This window comes from Arabidopsis thaliana, chromosome 4 (genome assembly GCF_000001735.4).
Source record: "Arabidopsis thaliana chromosome 4, partial sequence".
Taxonomy (NCBI): Eukaryota; Viridiplantae; Streptophyta; class Magnoliopsida; order Brassicales; family Brassicaceae; genus Arabidopsis; species Arabidopsis thaliana.
In genome coordinates this window covers 4,683,313-4,704,344 of record NC_003075.7, presented here as the reverse complement: position 1 = coordinate 4,704,344, position 21,032 = coordinate 4,683,313, and the positions used below count along the sequence as shown (strand labels likewise).

At 32.5% G+C, this 21,032-nt stretch overlaps 1 protein-coding gene and 3 pseudogenes across 4 annotated transcripts; 2 read left to right on the top strand and 2 right to left on the bottom strand.

Annotated features, from left to right (window-relative positions):
- Positions 1 to 4,743: 4,743 nt before the first annotated feature.
- On the top strand, positions 4,744 to 6,916 carry AT4G07874 (annotated as a pseudogene; the record flags this gene model as incomplete). The annotated part of the gene is made up of 1 exon: positions 4,744 to 6,916.
- Positions 6,917 to 10,752: 3,836 nt separating this feature from the next.
- Positions 10,753 to 11,117, bottom strand: AT4G07869 (annotated as a pseudogene). Its single transcript has 2 exons — positions 11,037 to 11,117; positions 10,753 to 10,953 (listed from the first exon to the last, which is right to left on the bottom strand).
- Positions 11,118 to 11,691: 574 nt separating this feature from the next.
- On the bottom strand, positions 11,692 to 12,583 carry AT4G07868 (uncharacterized protein). The gene has a single exon (NM_148272.2). It carries the CDS (start codon positions 12,258 to 12,260, stop codon positions 12,024 to 12,026), a length of 237 nt encoding a protein of 78 aa, NP_680638.2. The 5' UTR covers positions 12,261 to 12,583; the 3' UTR covers positions 11,692 to 12,023.
- Positions 12,584 to 15,553: 2,970 nt separating this feature from the next.
- AT4G07862 lies at positions 15,554 to 16,263 on the top strand (annotated as a pseudogene; the record flags this gene model as incomplete). Its single annotated transcript has 1 exon — positions 15,554 to 16,263.
- Between the last annotated feature and the right edge of the window lie 4,769 nt (positions 16,264 to 21,032).

Genomic DNA, 21,032 nt, shown 5'->3' with positions numbered 1-21,032 from the left:
ACACTTTGGCCGGAGCTGCCCTACCTGGCAGCTGAGCAAGCCCGACGGCCCGGGCAACATACTATCACGCCCGCCGGTTCAGCTGACCCAAAACTCAGCCAACCAAGACTCGACCAATGATGGCCAACACGTCAATTGATAAGGGAAGTTGCACCGCCACGACCGATAGGCCCGCCAATGGATTCGTTTGACCTACGACCATTCTGCGCATCCCAATGGCTGGCGACCCCATCCAAAACCGAGCCGCTTATTGCCCACCCACTCCACCCTTTCGGCCAAGCACAACAACTGCCCAGCCATCCATTCACACCATCCGTCACCACGAATTTGATTTTATTCGTGGCCATATTGACAAAAACAAGATCAATTCTATCTTACGTATTTTTTTTTTATGTTAAAGCTATTGGTGGTTTTAGGTTTTTGTTTCGAAGAAGATGCAAATGGAGATTAAATTGAATTTGACCATACTAAGCCGAGTACGGCTGATGTTAAGCAAGGAGAGAGATCATCCGGTTAGTTACCACAACCAAGGTGACAATGTTTTTAACCTATCTTTCTCATGAATTCATCCCTATTCTTATTTTCACACTGGGACGGAGTGAAGTAAGTATGGGGGGGGGGGGGTTAATGAATCCGTTACTACTAATGCTACTCTCTATTTTGTTAACTTGAAACCTTTTTCCACTTTTTACACCAATATGTTCTAACAAAGCAAAAAGTTTTTCTTTATTATCGAGTAATGTTTTCTTGAGTCAAAACCAGTAGGGAACTGTGATCATGTTATATGATGATTATTGACCATTATGTGTTGAGAATTGTTTCTTGAGGAACACTTATAGGGTTGCAAGGAACAACCAATCTTGAACACTACACTCAGACTGTCCCCTGAAAGTTTAACCCCGTGGAAATTTCTGTTAGATCCAACGTCAACTCTACCCTATATTGGACGATTAACCGGAACTTAATTCTTTCTCATGTAGAGGTGTTAGATCGGAGAAACGAGCATGTACATTCAGGACTTCGTATCCCTTTTTACCACTCTCTGTTGATCCTGAATGGCCACTCACTTTCAGTGATTCCTACCCGTAAACTCTATCCTCTTTTTAAGCCTCATGCATTCTCTTTTCCTTTTTCATTTAGCAGATATGTGCAAAAACGTCGGAGAGAAAGGAACAACACAGTTTCCCGCCACAAAGACAGAAGAAGGAAGTAATAGAGAGATTGCAACAATGCGGCCTAAGAGGTTATTCTTCCTTGAAACCAATTCAAAAAGGTATGCTTATTAGACTCGGTGATTAGAAGTTTTGTTTCCCCTTCCATAAAAAATAATCTAACAAAAAAAAAAAGAGAAAAGAAATGAAAAATGAAGGAAAGGAAACATTACAACCAAGAGAGTCTAGTAGCATAGTTCCAAGGAAAGACATGGCCACCTAAAGGAGAGATGAGCCGATTACAGAAGAGAGCCCCCTCGGAAAAATCTAAGTTTGGGGGAACCGAAAGTATGAAAGAAGTAAAGGAGGAGGAGGTATTTTAAAGAAGAAGTGGTTGGAAACTATGGACCTCAACCGATCTGTTCTCTCTTGCGATTTTGTAACATATCCTGCATTCGAGACTATTCGGTAACCCTAAACACTTTAACTCCACCACATAAAAGCCAAATTCCCCTTTCATACAAAACTCCGTCTACCCTGAATGACACCTTCAAATGAGAAAGACCACGCCAAACATTTTAAAGAATGTAAAGAGTTGACTGACGTGAATTCAAAATTCTGTAGGATCAAAGCGGATGGACAAGGACGAGAAAGGTGTAGGACTATTGAGAGGCCGCTCCAACACAACTTTTGTTTAATGTGGTTTGTAGGATATATTCGAGATACGGTGACTATTAACAAGAGAGTTCCCGCAATTTTCAAATTCTCCACCGGATTTGTTCTTTTGTTTGCTTGAGGACAAGCAAAGTCTAAGTCTGGGGGAGTTGATACCACAACTTTTTAGACCTTTTTAGCTATTGTTTTCTTATGTTTCAGAGAGCATTTGGTGCCATTCTAGAGCCAAGAAGAGGAGAAACACGTATTTTAGGAGCCAAGACGGTTTTAAGAGTTTTGAAGCTAAAAGTATCAAAAAACAATCAATTCTTGTACTTCAGAAGTTTAGCATCCGGTCGAGGTCTTCCCCATCACGACAACAAGATATTTCGATATGCATAGAAAGCTAGAAGAGTCAAAATTAACGTCGAAATCCAATCGAAGCAAACCCATGAAGCCGTTTGGGAGATATGACCCGAAGAGTGAATACATGTCAAGAACCGGCCGTTTGGAAATAATAAATCCAAAAAGCATCCGGCCAAGGAGACTTGCACCCGGGCAGATCCGAGAAGCTTTCCAATGACCATTAGGTCACGCCCAAGTCCTTCCCTCTTTGTGCCACCGTCATTAGGCTCCTTCCCTGAAGCCCACTACTTGGCCCGATCACTTACTTATCCGGCGGATTGACGTTCTTACTCCTAAACCTAATTCTTGGCCATCAAGTATAATTACTTATTATAAGCCCTAACCCTAGGTGTGCCTTCATCACAAGCAAACACTAGCCATTGCCGAGAACTACCAACTCGCCGCCGCACCTCTTGAGCTCGAAGATCACCATCTCTCTCTATTTCTCTTTCGTTTTTTATAAGACTCTTTAAGGTGGAGCTTTGCCTCTTGTGTTCTACATTCAAAGAAGTAATCTCTAAACAATTTTTAAGTTTTATTTATCTTTTTGTTATGTTTTACTTAACCCAACTTTTGATTAGCTCCTTTGCAATGAGCGAGTAGATCTCTAGTTGGGTTTGAGGGGGTTTCAATGGGGAATTCATGGGGACGTTAGATCAAGTTTAGGTTGGCAGGTTCTATGATTTTGTTTGATCGCTTACACTATTCTTTCTAGTTGAGTTTAATCTTAATGCATGTATGTCCGGAACGCCACATTGTACATGATCTTATGTATTTTATACTTGGCAGAATCTTGTATAATTGTTTGAACTAACTTAACTAAATAAAGAACTATAACCGTTACACGCCCACCGAGTGATAGGGACTTATGGACTAGAATCAAAATTGAACTTAATGCTTTGATCTTTATCTCGAAACTATGTTAGCACCTACTAGCCTTTAGGGCAACTGAGTACGCGAGGTATTAGTGAGAATAGCCGGCTTTCACCTACTAGCCGTTAGGGCTATCTAGTCTTGGATGAGTTTCGTATGTCTGAGAATTTGGAAGTAAACAAACCTAACCATGTTATCACATGAATTGGGATCTATACCTTATTGTTGAACCATGACATCCGGAGAAACCTCGAAGACCTAACGCTTCTCTCTTATTGCTTATCGTTTATTTTAAGTACTTGTCTTTTATTTTGCTTATTCACTACATACAACAACCCCCTCTCTCTTTATTTTGGTCCTAGCTTTACTCTCTTCTTAAGGATCTCTCTGAGTTACTTTTCTCCTTGTGGATTCGATCCTAAAGTACTACTCTGATATACTGTGCACTTGCAGTAGTTGTGTGGTCTTTCAGGTAAAAGCCTGAGGCAAAATAAAACACGCATCACAAGACTTTGCCAAGGAAGTGCAAAACAAAAGCCGAGGTTTAGTGAATACTTCTGATGGGAAACTTCACCCGTTAATGCATTGAACAATGAAAACCAAGGAGAAAGATTTGCTGAATAGTGTGTGATTGAACAAGTGTTCTTCCTCTCGCATAGACAATCGAACATGAAGAGGTTAAAGAATCTCAATAACATTTTCCTTGTTGTCTTTTCTTTGGCCATGCCTATAATCCTAATTTGTTTACTTGTTTCTCAATTTCTCCAAGTGGTTAGACTTGGAGGTCATGCTCTTTATGTCTTATAAGTTAGGCTAACATGGAGATATTAAAACTATGAGCTCTTCTTTATGTCTTATAAGCTTAAAAATAAAAACCTTAGTAATAAGTTTCGTACTTGTTAAGTAAAACTTTTGTATTATGCATATTGAATGTCAATTCCTGGATCTTGAGCTCAACATAAATTTTGTATTCTTGAATCTTGATTGTTTCTTTATGAAAGGGCGCATGCTTTGTAGAGATTATACAAATGACTGATATATTGGAGGGTAGTATCATTAGAAGTGCTAGAAGAATCGACGTGTTTTTGAACCAGGTAATGTCAGCAAACTCTCTATATCATCTACACTTAAATTTCTGTTTGTGAATTGTCTTATAATTGCTTAATGTCATAAAACTCTTTGTAATGTTTTTTACTTTAGAAACTTGTTTGAGTTCAAGTTAAGTGCTTTTGACTTAATCACTTAACTTAACTGAACTTGTTTAGTTAACGACGTTAACTAAACCAAAAAAAAACAAACCTTTTGCACCATCTAGAATCTTTGAAGTTAGTATTTAAGGAAAAAAAAAAAAAGACGACTTTAGCATAATTTGCTTGACGCAAAACTGATCACATCAACGACTCAAAGTCTCAGCCTCTCAAACTCTCCAAGTCTGAAGAATTTCAAACCAAAATCACAAAGTCTATGAGATATAGATTCGTAATGGTAAGTTGATTTATTGTTTATGAATCAATTTTGTACTTTGATTGGAAAATTATCGACAGTTATTCATTGTTTTGTACTTTATTAATTATTATAGGATTCTGAAGATTTTTCTGAGTTTGGATCAATTGACTTAGATTCTCAAAGAGACATCGAGGCTGAAATCCACCGTAGTAGATTTGATGAAAACGAAGAAAGAAGATTTGATGGAGCTGAAACATCTAAATCTCGTATAAGACAAAGAATTGATATTGCGGATGATGATGTCAATGATAATGATATCAAAGACGACAACGACAAAGGAAAGACATCAACACCAGAAGATCCGAAACCGAAGAAGAGAAAGCAGTATGCAGATTGTTGGGAACATTTTACTTTGATCTGGAAGAAAGATAAGACTGGGAAAGCAGTAGAAAGAGCGCAATGCAAGCACTGCAAGAATGATTATGCATATGATCCACACAAAAACGGTACTAAATCTTACAATCGCCACTTGGAAAAGTGTAAGATTCGGCTTAGGAATTCTGATATTGGTACAATGATAGTCAATGCAGAGGCAAAATTACAAGCTAGGAAAATAGATCATATAGTTTTTCGTGAGAAGGTAGCTAAGTGTATCATTCAGCATGATCTTCTGTTTGCGTATGTTGAATATGAGAAAGTTAGATCAGTGTGGAAATATTTGAACGCATATGTGAAGTTTATTACTCGGAACACAACTGTAGCTGACGTTTTGAAGTTGTATGAGAATGAGACAGGGAATTTAAAGAGAGAATTAGCTCAGCTTCCTGGCAGGATTAGTTTCACTTCTGATTTGTAGACTGCAACTACTCAAGAAGGCTACATGTGTCTGACAACTCACTACATTGACAGAAACTTGAAATTAAACAATAAGATGATTGCGTTTTTTGCTTTCAAGCCTCCACATACATGGATGCACATAGCCATGGTGATTCTACAGAAGTGGCAGGATTGGGGAATTGAGAAAAAGTGTTCTCCATCACGTTAGACAATGCTACTAACAATGACAAAATACAAGAGATTCTGAAATCTCAGCTTATGTTACATAATGATTTGTTATGTAAAGGAGAATATGTTCATGTGAGATGTGCTGCACATATTCTCAATATCATTGTTCAGATAGGGTTGAAAGACATAGGGCATACGTTGCATAAGATCAGAGAGAGTATCAAATTTGTGCAAGCTTCTGAAAAACGTGAGATATTGTTTACAAAATGTGTGGAAGTTGTTGGTATAAATTAAGGTTAAGGCGGGTTTGATTTTGGATGTGACAACTAGGTGGAATTCGACATACAAGATGCTTGATAGAGCTCTCAAGTATCGAGCTGGCTTTACTAATCTTAAAGTCATTGATGCGAGGAACTACAATTCTCTCCCTACATAAGAAGAATGGCACTGATTAAAGCAAGTTTGTGAATTTTTAGAGCCTTTTGATGTGATCACTAATCTGAATTTCTGGTTCTTCATATCCAACTTAAAACTTGTATTTCATGCAAGTTTGGAAGATCAATGACTGATTGGTATCAAATACGAGTAATCAAGATGAAATCATTAGAAAAATTATTGTCCCAATGAGAGATAGATTTGATAAGTATTGGGAAGAAGTTGGTGATGTCTTTGCAATGACTACGGTGTTTGATCCATGGTTCAAGCTAATTCACTTGTATAATTTTGATTTGCAAAGCTGGGTAAGAGTGATGCTAAGACAAAGATAGAAAATTTACATACTAAGTTGACAACTTTGTTTGAATCATATGAGAATAAGTCCATTTTCACGTCATCGTCTAAAGAAACACGTGAAACTAATCAGCAAAGTGAGAAGAATGGAGGACAAAAAAGGTGTTTATGCAATTATGAAGTAAGTAATCAAACGTTTATTCCAATTTTTAGTGTGGTTTTAGTTAATTGTTTCTTTATTGTTTTTTGGCTGAAATTGGTAAATAATCTCGCAAGATTTTTTTGCTTTCCGCAAAGAAACTATTGTTAGTAGTGGAAAGTCTTCTTTGGATATGTTTTGGACCGCCATTGGACACAATAAATTTTGAGAGTTTGGATATTTTGAACTATTGGAAAGATAACACCAATGCTATGGTGCATTGGCGTTCATGGCTTGTGACCTCCTTAGTATTCCAATCATAACAGTAGCCTCTGAATCCTCTTTTAGTATTGGAGCTAGAGTTTTGAACAAGTATAGAAGCCGTCTTCTACCGAAACATGTTCAAGCACTAATATGCAGCCGCAATTGGTTAAAAGGTTTTGAAGCATATGAAAATGCTAAGCAAATAATTTTCATAATATTTGCGCTTACAAAATTATAAATCATGCATTGATTTTGTTATGTTTATGGGACATATGTAGAGGAGGCTGAAGTATATGGTGAACTTGAAGATGAGAAAGTGCGTACTTTGGAGTCAATTGTTGACCACGATGCCGACGATTCTTGATATTGATGAAGATTGAAGACACATCTTGAGTTGAGTTTGAGATTCATGTTTTCAGCATTCAGTTTAACACTTTAGGTTATGTTTCAGATTTTCAGTTTAATACTTAAGTTTATGTTTTAGACTTTCAGCTTTTAGTTTAATACTTTAGTTTATGTTTCAGACTTTCAGTTTAATATTTAGTTTATGTATCAGTCAGTTTCAGTTTCCGTTTAATACTTTAGTTTATGTTTCAGACTTTCAGCTTTCTGTTTAATACTAGTTTATGTTTCAGACTTTCAGCTTTCAGTTTAATACTTTAGTTTATGTTTCAGACTTTCAATTTCAGTTTAATACTTTAGTTTATGTTTCAGACTTTCAGTTTCAGTTTAATACTTTAGTTTATGTTTCAGACTTTCAGCTTTCAGTTTAATACTTTAGTTTATGTTTCAGACTTTCAATTTCAGTTTAATACTTTAGTTTATGTTTCAGACTTTCAGTTTCAGTTTAATACTTTAGTTTATGTTTCAGACTTTCAGCTTTCAGTTTAATACTTTAGTTTATGTTTCAGTCTTTCAGCTTTCAGTTTGATACTTTAATTTATGTGATATATCACTTGAAGCGTCTTTCCAACTTGATGGTCTAAGATTTGGTTTACGAAGAGGTGACTTGCAGATGAAATGGGTCTTGGAAAGACGCTTTAAGTGGAATATGTGGAATTCGATAACAAATATGAATAAGCAAGACACATGATTTCACATCGAAGAAAGCCTGACTCGAACGCTAAATTCTGAAACTACGAAATAGATTTCTCTTTACCACCATAGCATTGTGTTAACATCAACAGAACAGAGGAAGCTGATTCATGAACCACAAGGAAAAAAAACAAAACAGAGGAAGCTGAAGAGAATGACCGCGGGCTGGCCCGTTAGACCAATGGGCATTGCGGGGCGGGTATGGGCTTCGTTTTTTCGTCTGCGGTCTTTGGCGGACCGGACCGCCTCGGAATGAACAGAAGCAAGGTCCGTCACAGACCGCCCGTTTGGTTACACATGTTTTTATTTTCAATTTATCTGAAAATATTTGCCCTTTTTGTTGTTTGAACAATATTCTATGTTACTCAAAGTTATTTATCCAATAAGATTTCATAGTTAAATCTACTCAACATTTTTGAAGTAAATTTTAAGGAATCCAATTGAGTCTGGATTTTTTATTCAATTTTGACCCCAAAATCTCTAATCGGATCTTCCATAATTGGTTTTTATTACCAATTTCTACCAAAAAAATAATTATAAACGAAATTAATTTAATTACCAAATTTAATATATATAATATCTCTAAATTAACCATATTTGTTATTTACCTTAACTAATTTCCTAAAACATCTTTACCTAATTTAAACATAAATATATGATTCTTCTTTCAAATTTATTTGATCTTATATTTAATTTATTTTGAATTTATATAAAATAAAAATAGTTAATAAAATATTATATTTTTTCTGTATATGATGTAATTCAAATTGTTTTAAACGAACATATATTATTCAATTCATAAAAAAATAATATGTTTACAATGTCCCACATTGCTTAAAAAATTGGACATTGGTTGAGAGCCATACTATAAAAAGAACCAAAATTACTCCGGTTAAGAATAAGCAGAAAGCTTGATTTATCAGGCGTCCAAAATTAAAGTGGTTATCCGGTTTACTCGGGTTCTTGATTTTAAAGAATAGAAACTTTACAAAGTTTCAAAAATTATAAATATTTTAACTTTTTATCAAAAGTTATATATTCTAATTTTACAAACTTTTTTATAAAGTTTAGCTTTAAATATTTATAATTTTAAAACTTATGAAGTTTTCAAAATTATAAATTGAATTTTACAAGAAATTTAAACATTATAAATATATTAAAAAAAAATATTAATACGGGACGATATATTACGGGAAAAATCTAGATATAACAATCAAAATTCAATGGTAAAGTTTGGGTGGATATTAAATTTATTTTGAAGTTTCAAATTTTATAAATATTTGAAATTTACAAGAAAATAACAAAATTATGTTTAATTTCACAGGACGAGGTTATATTGTGGGACGGTTTTGGCTACGACTTCACTTCTTTTAATTAATCTTTAGGTGGGTTTTCTTTATTCAAATTGGATTCTTATGTTGTATGGTGGTTGACTATTTAGCTAACTAGGCCTTGATGGTCATGTAATACTTTAATCCTCATTAGAACCCTAAGCGTCACATATACATTACACTTATTTACACTATTTGTCAATCTAATAATACTTTCAAAATTTATAATTGAAAAAATTATAATACCATGTTACAAAAATAATTTTATTTTGTTTATCTACTTAACAATTTTATTTTATCTACTTAACATTTTTGAAATACATATTTTCTCTTTTTTGAACAAAATAAAAAAAAATATATAATATATATATATATATATATATATCTTTAAACAAAAATAGACACTAAAAATATCTCAACAACAAATCTAAACAATATATATATATATATATATATATATATATCTTTAAATTATAAAATATCACATAAATATATATGGGATTCAAATTTTAACAATTATTTGAACAGGTTTTCTAAAATATATCAAAACCAAATATATTGAACATAAAACAAATACAAGTAGGAAATATATTAATTTAAAAGATACAAAATATTTAACAAGAAATTTTGTTTCTTTTGTTCAAAGAATTCGATATAAAATCTAGATATAAATAGCATACAATTTTTCTTATTATATTGAAATTGTAAATTGACTCGAAGTATCTTAAATAAAAATATTATTAAAAAGAAAAAGAACAATTTGATTTTTGGTTATCACGGGACAGATTTATATGGCAGAATGAATTTAGATGAGACGGGTTTACATAGTAGGCGAGTTTGGATGAGACGAGTTTATATGGTGCTATGAGTTTAGATGGGACAGATTTGGATATCACGGGTGTATTCCTAGAATTAAATCAAATTGCAACTATACAATACTAAACAAAACCAACAACAATAACATAACAAATACAATTCATATTTAAATTTTTAGTTATAAAAAATATATTAAAATTCAACATTATAGTATAAGTGTTAATCTTCTATGACACCTCTAAATGTTATTCTTCTTTGATACATTTAAGTGTATAATTTTATTTGTATGTTACTAAATTACATATGTTCCACTGGTAAAATCTGAAAACACCAAAAGTTTAAATTATATAATTTTTTCTAAAACAAATTATAAATAAAAAATAAAATATTATCCCGTGGTATGATATATCACAAGTCAAGTCCTAGAAGATAAAATAATACATATTAGACTTACTAATATCATAATTATGACTCAATAAAAAGCATACACAACTTTATCGATAATTATTATAATATCATAATTATGACTGAATAAAAAGCATACACAACTTTATCGATAATTATTAATCAACACAAACAACAACAAACAACAAATTCTATTTTATAATAAAGAAAAATATATAAAATATTTAACCCGCGGTATCATATCCTAGTTATTTAACAAATTGACCTTCGTAAGGAATTATTCATAGGAACTAAACCAGACCAAACCGTTCCTTTTCTCTCTGGTCGGACACTGCTTTTTGAACAGAACAATCTCGATCTCTCTCTCTATGTCTCACTCTCTCACTCACCAGCGCAAAGTGATGTTGGTGTGTTCTTCATCTTCTTTGTCTTCTCAAAAGTTTGGCAACACCATTTTGGTGCAAGGCTCTAAGCAAATCGCGCATTCGTCTTCTCTTTCCAAGTCAATGCTATTCATAAATCTGCTACCTTCAATGTCACACTGCTTTTAGGTGATGGCTTTTGGATTCGGATACCACAAGCTTTCATCCAATAAGTCAACAAAGTTGATATGAAGTCTCTCAAGTAACGGTAATATAACACTTGCACTTAGCCAAAGCCATGTTGTAAGATTAACCCACTAATAAAAAAAAAACAATGGCATCAAAAGGGCTTCTTAGTCTTACCGTAAAACTTCCTAATCGTATTTTTTCTTCCGTGCCAAGATAGATTCTACCGCCCATCAGCACGTACATGTGCGATACAAAGAAGACACCTATAAAACAAATAAGCCAAGAGGAAAGGGGAAAAACTATCAGGGAAAAAACTATCAAGGAATCTACCAATCCACACACACACAACTCAAGACATTGTACACATCATCAAACCTAAATAATGTTGGGAATATCTTGAAATCGTTTGTACTTTACTCTAGTTAAAGTTGTAATGTCGAGGTTTGACATTCACATAATATTAGATGGTTATAATGTTTTGCTAGAGACCGCTTATAATCTATGAGTTTATAATTCATTGTTAATATTATACGAACCTACATGGTCACACACCTAAGCAAATTGGATCAAATATAAAATTAAGTTTAATTTTGATTAAACTAATATTAGGTTAAAAGATTTCTATTATATATATATGATATATAAATTAAAGTAAAAGTATATAATATATATGTGATATATAGATATACTTATATTTGTATTTGAGCACTTAAATAAATAATGTTATATATGTATATAAAATATACATATGTGCACTAATACGAATATGTGGTTTATTCTTGTAGAGAAAGTCACGTTGCATGGATTGGGCTTGGCCCATTGACTTTATATGCATTAGGTTGTGTGAACCTATTATAAAAGTGATGCATTATGACTTTTGAGATGCAGCCGTTTTTGAACCCTTAAGATTACAAAATGTTTTTTTGCCCAAATAGGCCCATCAGAAGATTTCATCTTGCTCACAGAAGAAGAAAACTGGATTTGACTCAATCCTGAAACACACGTCGACATAACCACGTGTCAGATGAGCAATCTTAAGCAAACCGACTTCAACCTCCACCGTTGGAGCTTCAGTTCCGGTGACAGAATCACTGATGATAGGACTATCTAACATGGATTCTTAAGGGTTTCTCACCGGTAGATAGTAAAGAGGCTCCAATTAAAGATACATCAGCAGATTGGCAATGATTAATAAGCGACGGATTCCACTTCTTATCTTCATCATCATTCTCAGATCTCTTATTTGATTTCTGCAATTAAGTCTCAACATGAAATAGATCGGAACATAACAGTAGAAAGCTAGATTACTTACACTGTCATTACCAACCCATGTATGTGAGATTATTAAAAGCAAACAAAAGTAAAAACACAGATAAACAAAGGAAAGAGGATGCATAGGAGAAAGCTAGCCACATGCCACCGTGGAAACGCGACGGTGCTGGACGAAAGCCGGACACCTCTACTATGTGAGCCAGACAATTCCGGACGGGAGCCGACCAACGGCGGAGATGAATCCACCGAAATCGGACGAGAAAACCAGTCACCGTCGTTGAGGTAACCAACTGTGTTGGGCATATGAGAGCCAACGCAAGTGAAGAAACATGTCGTTGCCACCAAAAACAACCATCGGAGACATTCTCTCTCTGAAGGATTAAGAGAGAGAAGAGAAAGAAAGTCGAAGATAATTTATCAAATTGTTTTAACGACTGATGATGGTATGTCTATTTTGGCATGATTAATATGTTTTAAATGTAGGCATGACCACGGTTACCGTTATTACGGTTATGTTCTCTGAAAATTTGATAAATTATCTTCAACTCATAAAAACAAAGAGAAATATTGTTTTTCTAAGTTTTGAGATTAGATCTCAAAGGAACTAGCATTCTGGGTTTGATCCAGTTTGTATGCGTGTGGATACCAGTAGAGGCACAATTCTTGGAGTGCTAAACCAATCTCGAATTAACATGATTCATATTTCCGCTGCATAATATCCAGGTATATTCAAATCCTATGATCTAGATTTAATTCTTTATTTACACAGTTCCTTGCAATTGAATTTGTTGTTAGTATTTATAAATCGTTATAAAACAGTACAAATTCCTTTCAATAGTATCAAAGTCTATGTTTTTAATACTGAATTTGACTCTAGTTAAATCCATATTTTGATATAGATGAATAATTGTAATTTGTTTTTAACTTGTTTAAATTTATGAAATCTAATTAGTAAAGCATAGAAAAACAAAATTATACAATTCACTTGAACTTGTTCGTTTATCATAATTAGATTACGATGTTAAGATTTAGTGAATTTCTTAATTGATGACTAGAACTCGTTTCTGTACATTAGATACAAATAAATACTAATTAAATTGATATGATAGAGAACATATATGTCTCTATTCGCTTTTGTTAATGGTTATTTGAGTACGAGTACAAATAAATAATTGATATGGTTATCCACAAACGAAATCGATGACTTTTATTTCGTTACACGTTCACGCCTTCATTGATGATAATGGGTATTTTTTAACCATAGTTGTTTTGCTGTGTATTTGATTAATTTATTCAGGTCAACATGTTTCAGTATTAATCAATTGATATATAATATCTACTTAATTATATTATATTCACATATACATATAAAATCTCGTAGATGGGATGTATATGTAGAATTATAGTAAGTATACGATTTTGATTTGGAATAGTTTCTTATGAAAAATATACATATCATCTTTTAGATGATTCATCTTGACCATCTTATTTATTTCTCTAAATATCATTAGTGTATAATATTCATTTGGATGATTGATAGAATTTCCTAATATTCATCAAGTGTATTATTTGCGTGTTCTTTAATGTCTCGTTAAAAACCTTGTCATAGAAAAATCATGTGGGATAAAAACTATGATAAGGAAAAAGGGTACATCCACGCATATCATTCAATCTCCCCCTCGGAAACATCTTCTTCAGGAGATGATTTTCAATCAAATACAATATCTCGTTGGAATGAATAACCATAATCTTAATGATCAAAATTATATGGTTTTCATATAGACTTATAAATATCATTATCTAGTGATATTTTATCATAGATTATTGTCATCGTATTACTTATGATAACTCTATAGGAGTTTTAATGATTTTCAAAACAAATATTAGTTTGATCAATATATTTTGACAAACTCAACGTAAATATATATTTATATGATTATATGTCATGTTACATATTTCTTTTTATTCGATCGAGTAGAGTTCTAGAGAACATAATTCTCATATCATTAATCCTTCAGAGATTATATCTTTCAAGAATTTCATATAAATGTCATATCCAGTGTTCCGTCTCTTATTGCCAGACTTTAGATACTTAAAAAATATTACATCCACCACAAGAGAATATATCTCTTCATAATACATTTCTTATCTTTGTGAAAATCTCATTAATTTCACTATTCTTTCACATAAAGACTCATTTATTTTCCACTGGTTTTACACATCATGTGCATAGAGTACTAGTCCAAATATCTCTACTAGAGATTATAATTATATGTCTATTTCTTCTTTTCCATTTTTTTTTTGGCTAATCATTACTTTGTGTACACTTTTCAATAGACTTTCTTTCATGATCCTCTTTTTTGTCTATAATATCAACTGCTCATAGCATGCAAATATATTATGACGTCGATTTGCTTTTGATTCCATTATATTTTGACATGACATAGCTAGATAGATCTCTTCATTGTCAAGTACTTGAATGTTTCATGTGTCATGTTTATGTCTCTTTTAGAGATCATTCACTCTCTTCAAGAGATCATCAAAATATTTATTTCCTCAATTTGGTCATTTTTAATTTTGTGCTCCTTCACTTTTACGAGGATATTAATATTTGGAACCAAGGTCTATTACGCTTCATGCGATCTTAAGACTCAATAGCAGTTTGAAATTGGTCCTTACAGGACATTCATTATATTCTGGAGCATTTAATTTACAACTGGTATAAGTGACTTCATCACTTTATTTGGGTCAGCAAATGTGTCTGGCAATTACAACGCTAAATTCTGTAATTGAATTATCTTTTGGACTCTTAATAAACATTCTTTACTCCGAGGATCATTGATAATTCATTTATATTTATCTTTTTCACCAGCTGTATACATTCTCCCCCTTATGTTGGAATAGCTGACTATATAATATGATAGTCTTCAAAACGAGCGGTATATAAATCCTTCTAGGATGGCTTAGTTATCATTCATATCCAACATGTATTCTTATCCTCCTTTGAGGGTTCATCTCTGCGTGCTGTGGTGGAGCACTTTTCACATTCAAAGCTTTTAGATGAAAACTATTTGGTTTCTGACCCAAAACCAATAATAATGGGGAAAACTATTAATTATTCATTGGCTTGATGCGTATCGATGTTACTAAACCATTTTGTGTATGAACATGAATTTCAAAATGTTAAACACTTATCCCAACGGATATCCAATTAGCAAGGTGTTGCTTACCTAAATAACTATATATTTGAGGGTGGAGCCAAAACTCACTTGGATTCTAGTAAAATATGGATCTTGGATCATTGTACTCATTAGAGGAAATTTGTTTTGAGTATAGTGTTAGTTTTTTTAATTGTTGAGAATTCTAAAATTTATGAACATCATATTAATTTATGCTTTTCTTTTTCGACAGTTATGTCAAACCCTCAAAGTTCCTATTCAGTTCGAGATGTCTTTGAGAAGGACAAATTGAATGGATCAAACCCCCTTGAACACTTGGAAGATCTGGAGAAGAATAAAACGTTCAAGATTTCTTCTTCGGGTATCTATGTTATAGAAGTAAATGTTACTACTTCTGGTTTTACTCCTTGGGAATTGGATACCGGCTGTGGTGCTCACATTTGTGTAAATATGCATGGCGTAAACAACAGTATAACTATGGAGGAACGACAAGTGGACCTACGTATGGCTAATGGAGCAAGAGTCTCTACATTGGTCGTGGACATATTCCTTGTCTTAACCTTCATGCATGGTTTTGGAGCTTAAGAACTGCTACTATGTTCATGCTATAAACAAGAATATCATCTCCGTTTCATGTTTGGACATGGAAAGTTTTCACTTTTTGATCAAGAACAAATGTTGTTCATTTGATCGAAATGATATGTTTTATGGTAGTGCTCCATTAGAGAATGAGCTCTATGTTCTAAACCAAAGCATGCCAATCTATAACATTTGCACCAAGAGATTTAAGTTTAATCACTTGAATCCAACTTTTCTCTGCATTGTCGTTTGGGCCATATAAATGAGAAACACATTCAAAAGCTTCATAGTGATGGACTTTTGAACTCATTTGATTATGAATCTTATGAGACATGTGCATCTTGTTTGTTATATGAATGTCATAAGAGTTTCTCATCACAACTATAGAGTATAGTCCTTTGACCTGAGTTCATCATGAGTTCTTATTCATGGATTAGTTCGCTTTGACTCTGTCAAACATCAACCGTAAAAGGTGATTATAAAGACAGTGATTGGGCCCGTTATGAATTGTTTAAGGAACATGGATGGAACAAGATGGGATTTGTCCCTCCCATATAACGGAGATAAATATCTTTGGGCCTATCAAAAATTTGATACTGAGAAATGCGTGGCTGCACTCAAACGAGGTGAATGTCAGTCGTTTGTTTTATCAGTATAAATCGGAGTTCGATAAATATGGTCTAGCCGAATAAGGATGACAATTTTTTTCCTTATGCTGAGATCGAGATATAGAGACAAAGGGATTATGGGAATAAATGATTCCAGTACAAGTGGGAGGTTGTTGGGAAAGTCCTGAAATCGTTTGTACTTTATTCTAGTTAAAGTTGTAATGTCGAGGTTTGACAATCACATAATATTAGGTGGTTATAATGTTTTGCTAGATAGAGCTTATAATCTATGAGTTTATAATTCATTTCTAATATTATACGAACCTACAGGGTCACACACCTAAACAAATTGGATCAAATATAAAATTGAGTTTAATTTTGATTAACTAATATTGGATTAAAAGATTTATTATATATATATATATATGATATATAAATTAAAGTAAAAGTATATAATATATATATGATATATAGATATACTTATATTTGTATTTGAGCACTTAAATAAATAATGTAATATATATATATATAAGATATACATATGTGCACTAATACGAATATGTTGTTTATTCTCGTAGAGAAAGTCACGTTGCATGGATTGGGCTTCGCCCATTGACTTTATATGCGTTAAGTTACGTGAAGCTACTATAAAAGTGATGCATTATGACTTTTGAGATCAGCCGTTTTTGATAAAACCCTAAAAACAAAGAGACAAATTGTTTTTCTAAGTTTTGAGATTAGATCTCAAAGGAACTAGCATTCCAGGCTTGATACAGTTTGTATGCATGTGGATACCGGTAGAGGCACAACACTTGGGGTGCTAAAATAACCTCGAATAACATGGTTCATATTTCTGTTGTACCATATTCAGGTATATACAAACTTTATGATCTAGATTTAATTCTTTGTTTACACAGTTCTTGGCAATTAAATTCGTTGTTAGTATTTATAAATCGTTATAAAACGGTACGAGTTCCTTTCAAATAATCTTGCAAATGATTCGGCCAGCTGAGGAAGAAAGTATGTTTGGTGAGTTTAGAAATCAATTGCTCTGTGTTTTTGATGATGTGATGAGATGTAAATTTAAAGAGTATATATAGGTTCTACATGATTAGGTCAATCATATCTTAATGGCCAAGGGAAATTTATTGGTACTTTAACTAATTGGAATCAAATCTCTGTAATTGGATTTTATTAGGAATATGCTACAAATATGGTTATTAATATTATTTTTTAGTTTCTATAAAATCGAATGTATGAATATTTTGTCAATAATATTTAAAAGATTATTTCGAGACTTTTAACTAATTGGAATCAAATCTCTAATCGAATTTTATTTAGTGCTACAAATATGGTTATTAATAGTATTTATTAGTTTCTATAAAATAGAATGTATGAATATTTGGTCAAAAATATTTAAAAGCTTATTTCGAGACTTTTGGAACGATTTAGTCGAGATTTTTGGAAAATATTCTAGGAACAAAATGTATACCAATATCTTTATAAAATTTTGCAAATCTTAAGAATTTAAAGCAATTATTTTTCAAATCTTAGGAAATATTCGAATAAAGTAATTATGGATATGGTTAGTTACGATTGTGTATTAAATTTTACTAATTAGGAATTAATCATTAATGAATTTCGTCGAGATTTAAGGAAGTGATTATGCAATAATTTTTAGTACTACTTAATAATATCCATTTTTAGTAAGAAATTAATGCAAGATTTGAATTGTTGATAAAAAATTTGTTCATTGTCCTAATGAGAACTAGGTTTTAACACGCGGTTTACCGCGGGCAATCGGTTTATTTGGTTCTTATACTAAATATTTGAATAACTTTGATATCCTAAACTTATAAATAAAAATTTCTAGTGATTAGTGAAGAATCGTAATATATGATTTGGATATTATTGATTATTGATTTTGTGATTGAATATAGTGTTTTTAGGGATGGAATGTGATCATATTTTGATTTCAAAAACGATATAGATTCCTTCTTTTTGTTGAACGGTTTAGATTGAAGAGAATTAATTTTATTGAATGGTTTAGATTGAATCGGATCCTATAAAGTTTAGGAGATTGTTAAGACCAAATTACCCTTAATAATTTTGAATAGCAAAGAATAAAATCCAAATTTGAAATCAAAATTGAGGCCAAATTAGACAAAATTTCAATTTGTACTTCCCTTTTAATAATAAAGGGATATCTTGTTTCATTAAATTTGTAAGGACTAAACATATAATTAGGAAGTTGACTAAGGATTTTTCAACCCAGAATCCTTACTAAAAATGTATATATGGATAACTAAATTTAAATACATCTTTCTTCAATATATTTTCTTATTTTACATTTTTATAAAAAAAATTAATATAAGACTCGTAAATTTTAAAAATATCAGTCAATGAGATAGGTATTGTGATTAAATGGCTATTGTACTTAAAGATGAAGTAATAATAAATTTGGAAAGATTAATAATCAATTATTTTATTTTTTTACAAATTTAATAAAATAGAAATTTATATTTTTATACTTTTTATATTATTTAGTGACAAAATATTTAGAAAACTTTCTATATTTTCAAATTTTCTTTAATTTTCATATATTGTTTTTTCCATTTTACAAAAAATCTAAAAAATAGAAGATAATAATAATTTCATAAATGAAGTCATTATCCTAATAAGGTTTTCGATCTACTAATTCCCTATTGAGAATCTCTAAAAGCCAACAAGAAAACTACTCAAATATGCTCATAAAAGAGCAAAACATGTTTAAAGTAGAAATCAATGTAGGAAACAAGAAGAGAATAGAGTTTAGAATGTTCTTCTTAAGAGGGAGCTCCCTAGGGGTTTAGCTTCCATGAACAAGTAAGCATAAAGGGTAAAGAAAATTATCAAAAGTTAGGTCTAAACAATGAACTTTAAAATCTATATATAAGTTTCTAAAACCGTGCAAGGACTTCTTCAAAAATAAGGAGAAGTTTTGGGGCCAATTTGGATATATTTAAAACTTCAATAAGTTGCGAAATTGAATTGCCGTCAGATATTGGTGTCCCTTGACACTAGGGGTGGTGTCGATTGACACCTACGCAAATTTACGTCTCCAGATTGCTTTTGCATCATAAGTTCTCTGTTTTGATCCAGAATGTTCCATAATCTCAAAATGCATCCCAAACATGTAAAGACCTGAAAAAGACTATAAAAGAGTCTAGAAATAACAAAAAAACTCTAAAAACCAGTATTTTCACGCCCGGTCCGACCGGTTGAACCGTGACCCGAACATTTTTTTGGTTTGGGTTTAGTGCTAAAACCTGACGGGTGTGGGTTTTAAAAATTCTCTTGATTTTGGAATAAAATATGGGATTTTAGACTTTATTCAATCATTTGTAGAAATTTTTTCAGTTCTTAAACTCATTTGATGTTCTAGATTTTGATGAAGACTTCACAATGCCGCTTTAAAAAATGAATCGAATGGTGAGTGAGACACGCGATATTAGTTGTGTGAATTCACGATGTTTTATTAATTTATTTCCGTCATTGGTGATCTTCTAGTATATTTGTTACGGTATTAGACATTTAGTTGGATTTACAAAATTTAATCACTTTATTATTATTGTTTGGTATAAAGGATTTTGTATTTTCATTCATTCTGTAACGCCCGTGAACCGGAAAATCGGTTAGGGTTTGTATATAAAACATCCGGTTTAATCGGTTGGATTAATTAGAAACCCTATAGTGTGCCTATAAAAGAAAAAAACTCGAAATTAGTGCTTTAGTTATCCACTTTTCGTTTTATAAAGGAGAAAAAGTCAGAGAAAGAGAAGAACCAGAATCGTTAGGGTTTGGGAGGAAACGTTTTCGACATATCAAATCTTTGTAAAAGGTAACGAAATTTGGTAGGGTTATTCCCAAGTCTTTTATAGTTATTATCCAGTTTATAGAAGTTGTTTTGGATTAAAATTGGTTGAGTTATTCGCAGTTTCGTGAGACACGTTTTTTCAGACGCGAATTAGGACCAGCGGGGATTGTAACTGCGATCGTAGTCTCATATGGTTTCCGATCGGCACGAGTTTTTGTGGGAAGCGTTGTGATGTGTAAGGCTAGCGTTTCACCGGAGGGATTTAATAATTAACGGTTAGTTTGTATTTTAGGGTTTCATCTTTGAGACTGTTTGTTTTTGTTTTTCATGTACAGTTTGCTTCAAAGGTTGCTTTTAGTTGTGACATGTTGTAGGACGTTTCTGAACTGTTTCAGACGCAAGGAGAGTCTCTCCTGGGTTTAATTGTTATTGGAATAATTTTGTTAAGGTGAGTGCGTGAGCATGAGCTTATCTGAGCGAATAGGTTGTATGTTTTGTTTTGTGTGATGATATGTCGGTGTGGTAAATGTGTTTTGAGTGAATTGTTCGATGATTGGTTTGTTTGTGTTGTATTTGTGATTATACCGTTTTATTTGCTTGTGTGTATAGCTCGTAGATGGGAGGATCGCCTCACTAAATATTTATGATAATACTTACGCATCTCATTGTATTGT

Coding starts and splice junctions, on each gene's coding strand:
- AT4G07868 (NM_148272.2), bottom strand. CDS start 12,260: ATGCATCCTCTTTCCTTTGTTTATCTGTGTTTTTACTTTTGTTTGCTT.